The sequence below is a fragment of the Talpa europaea genome, assembly GCF_964194135.1.
Source record: "Talpa europaea genome assembly, chromosome: 7".
Classification (NCBI taxonomy): Eukaryota; Metazoa; Chordata; class Mammalia; order Eulipotyphla; family Talpidae; genus Talpa; species Talpa europaea.
Window position 1 is genome coordinate 6,153,604 of NC_140074.1, and position 12,220 is coordinate 6,165,823.

The 12,220-nt window shown below is 52.9% G+C and overlaps 1 protein-coding gene across 1 annotated transcript in view; it reads right to left on the minus strand.

The window, feature by feature from the left end:
* Positions 1-12,220, minus strand: part of MVB12B (multivesicular body subunit 12B) — a gene marked incomplete at both ends in the record, with an annotated part of 151,904 nt that overhangs the window by 102,091 nt on the left and 37,593 nt on the right. The window contains 2 exons of the mRNA XM_084238726.1: positions 426-522; positions 5,012-5,119. Of these exons, the coding sequence (XP_084094852.1) occupies positions 426-522; positions 5,012-5,119 (205 nt within the window). The remainder of the gene's footprint in view (positions 1-425; positions 523-5,011; positions 5,120-12,220) is intronic.

Here is a 12,220-nt window from a genome sequence, read left to right on the forward strand (position 1 = left end):
GCACACTCTTATGTGCAGTCTTTTCAGTCCTGACTCTCCTGGCAGGCTCCAAGAGGCAAAAATGGGGTTCATCACACACTTGATCCCAGCGTCCATTTTTTTCCCCCCTTTAGCTTCTGGGTCTTGTGCCAAACTTGGCTTCAGCAACCCCTGAGCCTGGGCCACAGACAACTGTCGCAGGCGCCTGTCCCGTGAGTTGCAGCAGCAGGCAGATACCTGCTTGTATCAGGCAGGCCACCTGCGGGCAGATACCCACTTGTCCGCCGCCACCACCCAGAACACCGCACCGGGCAGCCAGGCTCACCCACAGGTGCACAGTAAAGCCTCCTACAACGTTTCCAAGGAAACATGCACATAAACACCTCAACGTCCACCTGCAGGAAGGGCAGCCCCACTGCATGCAGCGGCACTAGAGGGCAACTCACGTGTGTCCACCGTCTCCTGAATCGGGATGAAGCCCACAGGCAGCGTGTCCTTGATGTCAATGAGCTTCATGTCCACTAACACGTTCCCTAAATGGCTCTTGGGAAGAGAGAAAAGAGACACAGACTATTAATCTGAATGTGCCTGTGGTGGGTTTGCCACATTGGCTTTAAGATGCATATTTAACACACAGATCTGTGCAGCTTCATGACAGCAGGTTAATTAGAGTGGTTAATTTTTCCCAGCGGTTACAGGGAGTTGGGCAGCCCCCAGGAAGGGGTTTCATCTGTGGAACCTCAAAACCACTCCCTCCATGTGGCCTGGCTTAGCAGGATGAGCCACCCGGGAGGCGCTGTGGTCACAACCCAGCAGGGGGCAGCTGTGACACAGCCAGGACCAGGCAGTGTCCACCCCAGGGAGCAGCAGGTTTTAGGCAGCGTGGAGTCCTGGGGCACTTGTGCTGGCGTGAGCGGCATCTCCACCCAGCAGAGAACCAGTCATACCCTAGAGTGATGCAGCCAACACGCACGTCGGGTGTGAGATGCCTTCGGTAAAGACCCAGCATCGCAAACTAATACAGAGTGTAAAGCTCCGGCTCGGCATGACACATCCTCTGGGAGGACATGCACATGCACAGGGGCCTTCTAGTGACAGAATATGGGGTCTGCAGCATGCACTGTCTGTCACCAGTGCAAAAATACATTCTGCAGATGTCACCCCATGGTGTAGCTGTAAGGGTGACATCTGCAAACATGCTGGCACTTGGAGCCTGCGCTTCAAGCTAGAGATGAGCCCTGCAGATACATACCCTATGACGTTAATACTGAGGGGCTACCTCTGCGATTGAGAGAACCTGTGACCCCCATCCCCCCAGTTACGGGAAGATTTATGGCTCCTGATCCCAAGCCCTGGGTCAGGGCACCAGCAACGGGTCTGCTTCCCAGACGTGCTCCCTCTGCACTCCGCCCACCCCGTGGCCCTCGGCAGCAACCCCGAAGGCTGTCCTTTCTGTCTTGCTTGGAGAAGTGTTCACAGCTCCACCTGCGTGCCTGGGAGTCCCATCCTGCACAGTGCCAGCACTCGTAGAAAGCCATTCAGGGAATTCTCATCACCTAAACACTGTGCCTCCACCCTCCCAACACCCCACGTCCTTCATATCCATTTATAATGGCAAATTTGCGAGGCTGTCCATCTGAGATCTGTCTCCCCACTAGAGGTGAAGCCCCACGGGGCCCTAGGCGGTCTCCGTGACCGCTGTAAACCCAGGTCCAGCGTGGTCCTCGGCACAGGAGATGCTTGGTCATCATTTGCTGAATAAATGAAAGTTTCCTGGCCCACTTTCAACAGGGTGGGCCACTCTGAGTCAGACATGAACTTGCATTTGCTTGGGTGACAAAGCTAAACCATGTCAATGAAAATATTAAAAGTAGCTTTAATAAGTGCAGTCCAAACCAAAAGTGCACAAACTGCAAAAAATTCTTCAATTTCAACCAGGAGGGCTAGAGCGGCATGTGCCAACCGAGGCTAGCGTTTTCATGGCTCTGTGTCCTAGAACCGCTTCCTCCGCGCAGCAATTTTGAGCAATGGTACTTCAGGTGGCTGGTCTCGGGGACACAGAGCCTCCAGCAGCGTGCACTTGGGGCCCCCACCCACCCGGACTCACCTGCCCTGGCAGGCGGGGCCTGGCCATCACCCCAACCCCCGGATCAGCTGCTTCCAGAGGCCCCTGATCTAATCTATCATAATTGTTTTTCATGGCAGTTGCTTTTCCATGTCATCACCGCTCTCTGCATTGAGAAATTAACAACTGGGCATGTTTTCCCGCTCTGCAGATGGATGGGCATTCATCAATATCCTTCTCAAATGTCCCCTACTTGACAAGTGGCGTTTTACAGAAGTCAACCGCAAACCACTTAGCGACCTCACCCTCCACACTCTACAAATGTCCCTGATCATAAAACCAGAACATCACGGTGCGGCCATTAAAAAAGGCGCCAGAGAACCCTCCCGTGCATACAAAACGGGTCTGTGCTGCCGCGGCTGCCCGCAGTCCCGGGGTGCCCCTCCGCGCCCGCCGCGCCGCCCTGGCTCCACTTGGTGGATCTGCGACACCATTAATTTTGCTTGTTCCTCTCCCTTCCCCCATCCCGTGCTCTCTTTCATTTCCTCCTCATAAATATGAAGAACGTATTCCCAATCCTTGTTGAGCAAATGATTCATGCCAAAAGCCCAATATGCACTGACTCAGGGTATTTATATCGTCTCTGGTAGCCCGTATTTGCTAGTATACTGTAATTATTTTTGACAACCTTGCATTTAAGGTAGCCACAGATAACCAACTTAATATTCAAATGTTCATAAATCCTTCTGTTTAATATCCTCCCTACCTAATCTATGTACATTATTATTACAGGTAATGCAGAAAGTACAGGGCATGAAAAGTGCAATTAATCTCGATCCTTCCCCAGGAAGCAATGTCACTCCAAAGCCAGGCTTCTGTATTAATAAGCATTATTGGGGGAAAGGAATTTAGATTCCAAAGGAGTCTCCCAAAACTCCTACATTGGGAGCCTCCGGGCACCTAATTAAGAGCCTGTCCTGCTGTCCATCCCACGGCCCTCCCGCTCTGCTGGGTCTTGGCTCGGACAGCAGGGTCGGGGCGAGAGTGTCCTCACTACCGCTCTGTTCCTGGAGAGTCAGCCCCTGGAACCCTCTAGAATGGGATCCCTCTGGCTCTCACTGTGGGGTCACTTGTTCTTCTGAAAACAAAAGGCCCCATTTTCTATCCTGCTTCAGGAGAGAGGCCGAGGCTTCTCCACTCTCTGGCCTTCACCTTACCTCCCTTCCCGCCCCCCGCATGGAGAAAGACGCACGAAGCAGGCCCACAGTGACATCTGGCCAAGTCAATGCCTATTCCGTGACACACTTACCCAGGACACCCAGAGTCAACAAGCCCCAGGGACTCCTGTCACGTTTAGACTTGTCACTGTCCCCAGCCAGGGAACACAGGGACTCTTGTGGCCTAGGGCACCCACACCCCACAGTCTTGGTGGAGGGGGTGGGGAACGCAACAAAAACAGAAATCAAATGACTGAAGAGACTGTGGCTGTCCTTGGGGTCGGGAGGCGAAGGCTGAGTGGAAGCACAGAGTGGGGGCAGTTCGAGCCCTGCCAGGGACTGACCGCCTCTGTGAACGCCTGGCCTGCTGAAGGTGGAGGTGGGGGCAGAACAGAGGTGACCAAAGCTAAAAAGTGCAGGGACAGAGGGATAGGAGAGGGCAGGGATGAGCCTGGGGAAGTGAGAGGGAAGATGGGGAGCATGAAGAACTACCCCAACTTCACCAGCCAGGTACTGGAAGGGCAACTGGCCTTCAGACCCGCTCCTGGTGTTTCCTCAACTACCTATGGGTCTGGCACCTGCCACGCTGGTCCCAGGCTCAGGGTCAACTTCCCGCCAGTAAGGATGAGACACCAGAGCTCTCCCTGCACCGCTGGAGGCTGCGCACACAACCAGCACGAGCTGCTCTCTCCTCCTGGGGGAAGCTGAGGCGCAGTGGCGTTCCACCAGCCGAGGGGCACTTTTCCTAGCAAAGACGGACCAAGGAGCCACAGGCACAGCTGGTAGAGGAGGCTGCAGCCAGGGGACCCCGTGACTGACGAGGTTCGGGACCCCGAGAGAGGCCCAGGGCCGGGGGTGGGTGGGCTGCAGACGAAGGGCACCCCCCCGCTCCTTCTCCTCACTTCTGAATGAGGACTTCCGAAACTGTTCTCTTTAAAGCATGATCACGTATCACTGCTATAAGAAGACATATAAATTAATAAGGGTATTTCCAAAAATAAGTATTTGTATCTGAAGTAACATCTAGTCCAAAATATAAACTGTCACCACTAAAAGTGGGCAGGCTGGGGCTGGGGAAGGGTGGGGGGAGGCCTTGGACCAGCACAGAAACTCTGACTCGGTCTCTTCGCCTCTGGAGGGGCGAGAATGCTTCCAGAGACTGGCCAGGCCTCACGCTGAGTGGACACTGCTGACAGCTGTTCCCTTTTTTCCTAAGCCTCCCGTTCAGACATTTTGTGGGAAAAGCCCTAGTAAATTTCCGAATTTATGGGCCCAGGGGCTAAAAACAGTGTCATGCGCACTCGGGGACGAGTCGTCTGTAAAAACAAGGGCACAGCAGCCATCCCGTGGGGGCAGGGGGAAAGCCCCCAGGAAGGAGGCCACCTATGGGAAGGGCTGGTGGTGAGTTGTCCTTGGCCACACTGCACAGACGGGCCAGCGGGGCCTCTGGTTCCACTAACTCACACCTCAGCACCCCGGAGGAGAGGAAGGTGAAGGAGCACCGAGAGCAACATTTCCTGGTTTCCTTTCGAGGACACATTTTGACGGAGCTCGCTGGACACCGGCGTGCAGGCTACCAGTGCTGTTAACCGTTGGAACAGCGCTGGCTGCCACTCCCGCCCCAGCCCTGCAAGCACAGATGAACTTCCCCGGCGCTGAAAATAAACACAACCCAAACCAGGAGACTTCAGACACGAATGTGAGTGGCTTGTGCTCACTCAGCACACGGGAGCGCCACTACTCGACTTACATTTTCTTTGGAAAATGATCTCGTGAAACACAGGTATCTGGTAACCTTGGATTTAAACAAGCCGTCTTTCCAGAGGTCAGCATCCACACCATCTGCTGTCTGTGCCACCTGCACCGGGGAGACAGAAAGGAGCGGTGAGGCGGGCTGGGCCGCAGGGGTGTGCGAGCAGCATCTTCATACCTGTGCCAATTAACACGGGCCGAACCCTCGTGGCACCTCATTAGTTCATTTCAGAGGTACCAGGAAGAGAATTCCAAAAGGGGAAAAGGGAGAGTGTGAAAAATACAACTTCTAAAAATATGGTCCCCGGGGAAGCCATTGATTAAAGACACCCTGACAAAAGTGGTTCTAATGAGAAAAGAGCAACTTTTGTTGTAATGGACCAAGAAAGGACTGGATAAGTCAGCACATTAGGCTGCTCATTACGGCTGGCTCGGGGGACAGTGTGGGGTGCAGGAAGGGATGTGAAACGCCCCTGGAGGGGCGCCACCCGCTGTGAGGTGCAGGGCCTCAGGCCCAGGGCAGCCAGTACCTTGGTGGATGGGGCTCTGCTGGGGGAGGGGGGTCAGGCAGACTCACTCCACACCCTGCCTTCTTGGTATGAACTTTGAGTTGTATGCAAGGTCAGAAACGACATCACGATAGAAAATTTTGTTTTAAAAGATTCAGCTCCTGTTTTTGGTCTCACCAGGAGGCCATTTTCTCACGTACAGTTTAGAGAGCGTCCTGGGGAAGAGATGAGGAGACGCCAGCCCTGGTGGAGACTCAGAGGGCCGGGGCATGCCATGGGCCATTCCATGGGGCATTCCATGGGGCAGGCCGTGCTTTGTGGGGCAGTTTAGAGCTAGCAGGAGAGGACGGGGAAGGCCAGGCGGCCAAGGACCGGGCTCCTCCCATAGCCTTCTGGGCTGTTCTGTTAATGGGCTGGGGTCTTGGGCTGCGTTCTCACCGCAACCCCAGGCACCTATGATTCCCCACCTCAGGGTGAGAGCAGGAGCAGCCATCCCCTGTGGGCAGCACTGAGGGGCCGTCCAGGGACCGAGGGAGCAGGATCCTGTCTTGGATATGGCAAAGTCTTCAAATAGTCTGCTCCCCAAAGGTTTTCCAAAGGCTCCCCAAAGGTTGACTTTTCGAGGTTCCAACATGGGGATATCCTTCATCTGCCAAGCTGCCCACTGTTGTGGCAATCTGCTGAGAGGACCCCCAGTCTTCCCACGGAAACCGCCCTGGATCTGCCCAACCCTCACACACTCTGGGGGCCTCAGCCTCGAGCCACTGAGCCACCGGTGGGGCCTCCAGGATGCCCCTGAGAGCCCCGTCCCAGCCTCCCCCCTGCTGAAGAGAATGCTTTTTTGTTAAGACCAAACAATCCTAAATACAACAAAGAGAAAAGAAAGGCCTTGCACGTAGGCAGAGATGTGCGCGGGGAGGCCAGCGTGCGGCCCCGGAGCTGTGCGCTCTGCTCGGAAGCAAAGGCCGCGCCTCTCCGTGTCTCCCCACCGCCGCCCCTCCAGTTCCTGCCAGTGCTGCACCACCGTACTGTTTCCTCCCTGTGGGTCTCATGGGTGCCTCCCAAACTGTACCTCCCTAGTATTTCCTCAAATCTTAGATATAGTCGTTTGGGAATCACCCATGGATTTAAAGGACACCCCTTCGGGGGGAAAAAGTGCCTAATTGAAATGGACACATCTATTTTAAGATGCATCCCCATTTCGGAACCACTAAAATATAAAAATAAGAGATGCTACAGGAACAAAGACGCAAGGGCGCCTACACGGCTTCTCAATAATAAATGCATTGTTTTTAATAAACTTAAGAAACAAAGACAGTCTGCAAACACTGGGAGGCTGTGGGACCTCAGGCTGGGTCCTCAGGGGGAAGCAGGGGAGTCCAGCAGGGCTTTCCCAAGCTCTGAGAAATGCCGCCGGGGGTGGGGGGCACCCTAAATCAAAGAATGCTCATGTCCAGTGTTGGAAAATGATGATGCCAGTACCCCAGGCTAGAGTTCCTTAGCCGAGGGAGCCACAGTTGGGGAAGTGCTATGTTCCTCGCCCCCTCCACTAGAGGAGGCGCAGCAGAGCGGCCAGGTGAGCTATATTACAGGTGAGCGAGGGGTTGCCTCTAGATCCTGCCACCCCTGGAAGTGCTGGGAAGGCGAGTAGGAAGGAGCCATGTGGAGGCCACACAGGTAGAAACACGAGGGGCAGCGATGTGGGTGAGGGCGCGTGGGGAGGTTGACATGGCAGAGCTTAGCGCGATGTGGTCTTTCCTTTGCCCCAGCTTCCTGGGACCTGCTTCAGGACCCCTGTCCCGCGGTTCCCCGCCTGAAGGTGTCTTAGACTTGTGGCAAGCTTCTGGGCATCAGCGGCTCTGCTTTGGGACAAGGCTGTGTGGCTGGGCACTTGCCCACGAGAGGATGGGTATAATTTGGGGTGTTTTAACGGGAAAACTCTTACTAGGAATTTTCTTCTCTCCCCCCCTCAACTAATCCCATTAAAGATCTCTCCCACGGCACGAGTCTGCTTTGCCTTCGTGCACACGGATGGCAGGATCCCTTTGGGGCGTGCAGGTTTGGGGGTCCCAGAGCGCCCCTTGGTCGCACACTCACAAAACCTTGATGTGCTAAGTGGCCAGTCTAGGACTGTAAAGAGGAAAAGCCCACAGTGGGGGCCTGCCCCTTCCTTGGGGGTCCCCTTCTCTGTCCTGGCAGCCAACAGTCCTCCACCCCTGGGATGAGAGACCTCTGAAAACAGAGTAGGAGGCCCTGCTCGTCCCGAGGCCACAGCGCCCGGGCAAGTGTGGGAAGCACCAGGAGAGAGGCTGCCCTGGGGAGGCTGGCGGGAGGAGGGAGAGAGACAGAGAGTGCGGTCAGGAAGCTGACCTTCCCAGGGAGAGGACCCCGCTGGCCGGACGCTGCCTCTCCCCTTACTTACCCGGGGCTCCTGCAACCCCGGGCACAATGAGAACTTCCGGGAGCAATGAGTGAACCAGCTGTTCAAGCAGACGGTGTGAAAAAACCACCCTCCCTACCAGCTACCCGGGCAAGGTAGTAAGATGTTTTGAAAATGAAACTGCGGGGATTTAATTTCTTCAACTGAGTGTGTTCCCTTCAAAATCACCACTGTCTGCCGCCTCACCCCATCCCCGTCGCGAGGCCACAGGCTCTTTGGGTTATTCCTGCTCGCAGCCTTGTCTGACTGCACCGCCTCCTAGTGCCTGTCACAGGGCGACACACACTCACATGCACACCACACACAACACCAATGAGAAAAAGAAATAATCCAAAAGAAAAATAATATACACTCTGTGGACGCCGTGTGAGGAGACAGTCAGCCTCTCTGGGACAGGCAAATTAGAAATGACTAGGATTTACCTCTCAGGGCAAACCGCTGCCCGAACTGTATGTAGCTGAGGAGGACACCATTTATATAAAGTTTGAAAACAGGAAGGCAGGTGTGGCTGGCCTCCAGGAGGGCGACTGTGCCCAGCAGGCCCCAGAACTGTTCCCAGGGAGACCCTGAGTGCAGTGGCAGAGGACGCTGTTTGCAATACCATGCATCACAGAACACTGTCGGAAACAGCCCGACCCCCATCAGCAGAAGCATGAACATATCCTAGAATATTCGCGCAACAGAATTCTAGGCAGCCTGGAAGTACACGGCGGCACTGCAAGTACCAGCCAGGGCGACTCTCACAACAGCGCCAAGCAAGTAGAAACCGCAGTCACCAGGACATATATTCCAGGTGATATCATTCATATAAAGTTTGAAAACTGGAAAGAATATACAGGGGTGATAAACACTCTGGGGGTTCCTCCAGGTAAGAGCGGATGTGGGGGCCTGGAAGGTGCCATAGGGCCCTATAATATTTTTTCTTTTATTAAAAAAAATCTCAGATGAAGCGGGTGAAGCATTAAGGCCTGGGAAAACAACACGGTGGTCACGTAGGCCTTTATTACATTATTCTCCATGCTTTTCCATGTATAGGAGATGCTTTGCCATATAGTTTTTTAATTTAAAAAAATGAGATAACAGAGACCTTACAAAGATGAAAGGGGCCTTCAAATACTCACAGATGTATACATAGAGGAAGGCTGCCTGTGGAAGCACAGGACACTCAGTTAAATTTGACCTTCAGATAAACCAATCGATGATTTTTTCAAACGTAAAATGCAATCACCAGATTTTCTGCTTAAACTGGGTGTAGCCTGTGTTCTTATTTGGCGACTCTGGCAAACCAAATAAGGAGGCGTGTCACAGGCTCTGTTTTGGGCAAAGTTGAGAAAAGGCCCTAAGCTGAGCCCCAGGCCAGCGCTGTTCCGAGACCCCTATGGAAGCGTCTCTCAGTAAAAATAAAGCAGGAGCTCACTCGTGATGTAATTCATATGAAAAACAAATTACAATGCTATGTTTCTGCAAGTCATTTATATATACAAACGCGGTAGAAAAAGTTCGGAAGGAAAAACACTTGTAACAGTGGCGAACAGAAAGAGGGCCATGGTCAAGAGACACTTGAGCTTCAGCTGTATCATTTGATTTTTTAAAATGAGACCTTTGAATTCCTAATTTAATTTAAATAAATTCCAATTATTTTTTTTTTTTTTGCAAAAAGGCAAACAAAATAGGAAGATATATCCAAACTGTTAATAATAGGTGCAGGATTAGAGAAAAGAAAAGGTAATATTTTCACTCTGTAGTTTGTATAATTCTATATGATTTGGATTTTCTGAAATGAGCTTTTATAATTTTTTAAATGTCATGAAGGTATTTTTAATTAAAAACAAAGGCAGACTCATTGTTCCTCTCTCTGCTACGGGATCTGAGAGTAGGAGAGAATTTCATTATCAAGAACGTGTCTGTTGAACAGAAAAGAAAAGGGAAGCAAAGTCGCTGCCTAGTGCTAACTCCAGAAGGCCACCGTCTCTGTCCCTGCTTGCAGGACACACTGTTCCAACATTCTGGGATAACCACCTGTCCACCTGTACCTACTATCCTGGGCCAGGGAAGCAAGTAAATGCAGTGGCTTAAAACAAGGGCTTCGGTAATGGACAGATGTCCACTTCGGAGCTCTGTGAGCTTGGCTGAGTTCCTCAGCCTCTCTTGAGTCTCAGCTCCGCCTCTACATAAAGGGACACAATTGGTTCTTGCATACAGTTGCAGCCACAGTTTAAAAAGTGCAATCCAATCATGCTCAGCGAAATAAGCCAAAAAGAAGAAGAAAAATACCGGATGGTCTCACTCATAGCAGGAATCTAGAAAACTTAAATAAGGGACCAGAAAAATGAATAACTATAAGAAAGTGAAAATCAAAATCAACAAAAAACTATGAACCAGAGACACTTTTTGGAGGGTGGGGGGCGGGAGGGGAAGGATTGGGTCAGAATGGGGGGGTTGCAATTGTATGGGGAATATAAAAATAAAATTTATTATTTAAAAAAAAAAAGTGCAATCCAAGTGCTTTGTCCAGCACGTGGCTCAGCGCAATCACTCAAATGTAAACACCATGGTGAGGCGGGCTGGGAAGCCCTGCTCCTCCCCCATGCCCAGGTATGCAAACTCACCTGCTCTCAGCAGACACCTCTACCTGCGTGTGCATCACCACTAGGGGATAACCCATCATTCCAGGCCACAGTCTTTACTTTTCTTTCAGCAAGTATTTGCTGAGCCCTTAGATAAGCAAGGCGTGCGGGTCAGCACATGTGAACAGGAATAAGACCCTGTCCCTCCACAGAGGATGCCAACAGATGGGTCAATCTGCCAGGAGGGCACAGGCGCCCCCAGAGTTTAGAAGAGTAAGACGGACCTGGGGGAGTGGGGAGGGCGGGAAGAGGGACACAAAGGCAGCTTTAGGAAGGGGAGGTGGGAGAATACAGGTGAAATCAAATTTAAGGAGAAGAGCATTTCACGACAGAAGGGCTAGCAGAGCATTTGATGAGCCAGCTAAACACTCCGCGTAAAGCCCTGGGCAGCGTGCGCAGCAGGATGCCACCACCGCTGCAGGACACAGCAGAGGGAGAATGAGAAGGCACACGTGTCACAACATTAACACACTTTTCCCCAGTGTAGGATGAGTCCTGTTTTCTTTCTTGTACTTTGCTCTATCGTCCAAGTTGTCCACGACGGACACACGTTAGTTCCGTATTCAGAAAATGAGGACATGAAGGAAGGGAGAAGCTGGCCAACAGCGTCCAAAGTTGAGCTGAGGTTGAGACGAGCAAGGACGAGGAGGAGACTGAGAGAGACTGCCCAGAACCGGGCAGGACACTGCCCGGAGTGAGGGGAGACAGCGACCGTGAAGTGGAGAAGGTCCTGAGACTGGAGCTGGAGGGCTGCAGGGCGGTGGGGGTGTGTGTGTCTGTTTTTAGGCACAGAGGGGAAGCAGCAAGGCTCTGTGGAAGGCGGGGAGAGGAGGGAAACAGGACAGCACACCAGGGAGGGAGTCACAGGCCAGAACCAAGGCAGGAAGAACAGGAAAGGAGACACACCCGGGCAACCTGGGCAGGATGGGGCGGAGCAACCCCCCCTTATCCCCTGTGTCTGGGTCTGTAACGCGGGGCAGACGCGACATCCACATTCACGGTTCCCGGGCTAGGCGCGGGTCTGACAGGATGGGGCGTACTAACACCCAATAGCCAATATCCCAGACACAGAAAGGCAAAGCAGGAAAGAGTCAGCTAACTCAATTCAATAAATGTTCTTTGCATGCCTGGTGGAGGATGCACGCCCCTGGGCACTGTGCTGGGCACTGGGGGGCGGGGGGGAAGCCAGATGAAGGACACAGACCTAGGGTGTTCAGGAGGAGGCTCATCAGCAGGACCCTGGCCGGCAGCTCAGGGAGACTCCACAAGTGCTTGACTCCAAGCTGCTGCCCAGGCCCGAGAGGTTCTGGACACTCCCCCATGCGGAGACCCGACATCTCTGTGCCCCCAGGAGCAAGAAGGAAGCCCCTCTATTGAGCCAACTGAGCTGGAAGAAGTGGAGAGGAGCAGAGGGCTGCCTCTTCCTGCCCAGATCCAGGCAGGTCCAGTTACGAGCCAGCATTTCTGAAAAGGCGACAGGAAAAAAATGGGTCTGAGTGAGAAGGCAATGTCATTGCTAAATGATAGTTTTTGCCTTAGCTACAGACAAGCAGGATGTGGTTAAAAAAAGTGAAAACTAGTGATCCCAAGTGGCTTCCCCAGGCCCTGAGCATGAAGCTGCATGGTGGTGG